The sequence below is a fragment of the Galeopterus variegatus genome, unplaced genomic scaffold (assembly GCF_000696425.1).
Source record: "Galeopterus variegatus unplaced genomic scaffold, G_variegatus-3.0.2 Scaffold1910, whole genome shotgun sequence".
Taxonomy (NCBI): Eukaryota; Metazoa; Chordata; class Mammalia; order Dermoptera; family Cynocephalidae; genus Galeopterus; species Galeopterus variegatus.
This window is the reverse complement of record NW_007728021.1, coordinates 64,897-65,835: the sequence shown is the minus strand read 5'-3', so window position 1 is coordinate 65,835 and position 939 is coordinate 64,897. Positions and strand designations below refer to the sequence as shown.

Genomic DNA, 939 nt, shown 5'->3' with positions numbered 1-939 from the left:
TGAGTTAACCGGCCAGCCCAGCAGGTACTTTGCAAGCATTTATTTGCTTTTATTTTATTTATTTATTTTAAGAGTTTGCTTTTATTAAGGAAGGTGGACACTGTGGCTGGAGAGCACATGTGGGCCAAGGGATCACGTGGGGGTGTAACAGTGGCTGGGCAAGAGTGACCACCGAATGTCCCAAGACACCATCCTTCCAGTGGGGCCCCACAGGGTGCAAAGGGGACACCTGGAGATCAGCCAGACGGGGCTGGTCCTGGAGTCCTTGGCCTGTGACCCTGGAGCCTGAGTGACCTCTGCGTCCCTCCCTTGTTTGGGGGAAAGCAGAGGTGAGGAGCTTGGCTTGCAGCAAGAGAGATTTAGGTTAGTGAGGCTACTTTCCCATCAAAGGAAAAGGCTGTTGGTGGCACATTCCCAGCTTGAAGGCTGAATGGAGGGGACTGACAGAAGACGTGACCTTTAGTGGGGTCTGGGTCCTGGCACTGCCTGAGGGGTTGTTCTTCTATGAGGCACTGCAGAGGTGCAGCTTGGAAGGCAGCACCCTGGGGCGTCGGGGGGCTTGAGGGCTGCAAAGCCTAAAGCCAAACCGCTGATGGTGGCTTGTTACAACAAGGAGAGGGGAAGAGAGGCCTGTGAGGGGCAGGGGAGCTCAGTGAAGGGCGACGCCTGGGTTTGGAGAGGTTCAGGGAGGGGCTGGTAAGTCCCAGCTGCGGGAGGAAGATGAGAGGCTCGGGCAGGGCCAGACCAACGCCCCCGGGCGCTCGCCCCGCAGGCCTGACGGAGGACGAGGACGTGCTGGCCATGCTGCGGGGCTCCCGGCTGCGCAAGATCCGCTCGCGCACGTGGCACCAGGAGCGGCTGTACCGGCTGCAGGAGGACGGCCTGAGCGTGTGGTTCCAGCGGCGCATACCGCGAGCGCCGTCGCGGCACATCTGTGAG

The 939-nt window shown here is 59.9% G+C and overlaps 1 protein-coding gene across 1 annotated transcript in view; it reads left to right on the top strand.

Moving 5' to 3' along the window:
• The window catches only part of PLCD3 (phospholipase C, delta 3), a 22,267-nt gene that overhangs the window by 9,253 nt on the left and 12,075 nt on the right, over window positions 1–939 (top strand). The window contains exon 2 of the mRNA XM_008579551.1: window positions 773–911. Within this exon, the coding sequence (XP_008577773.1) occupies window positions 773–911 (139 nt within the window). The remainder of the gene's footprint in view (window positions 1–772; window positions 912–939) is intronic.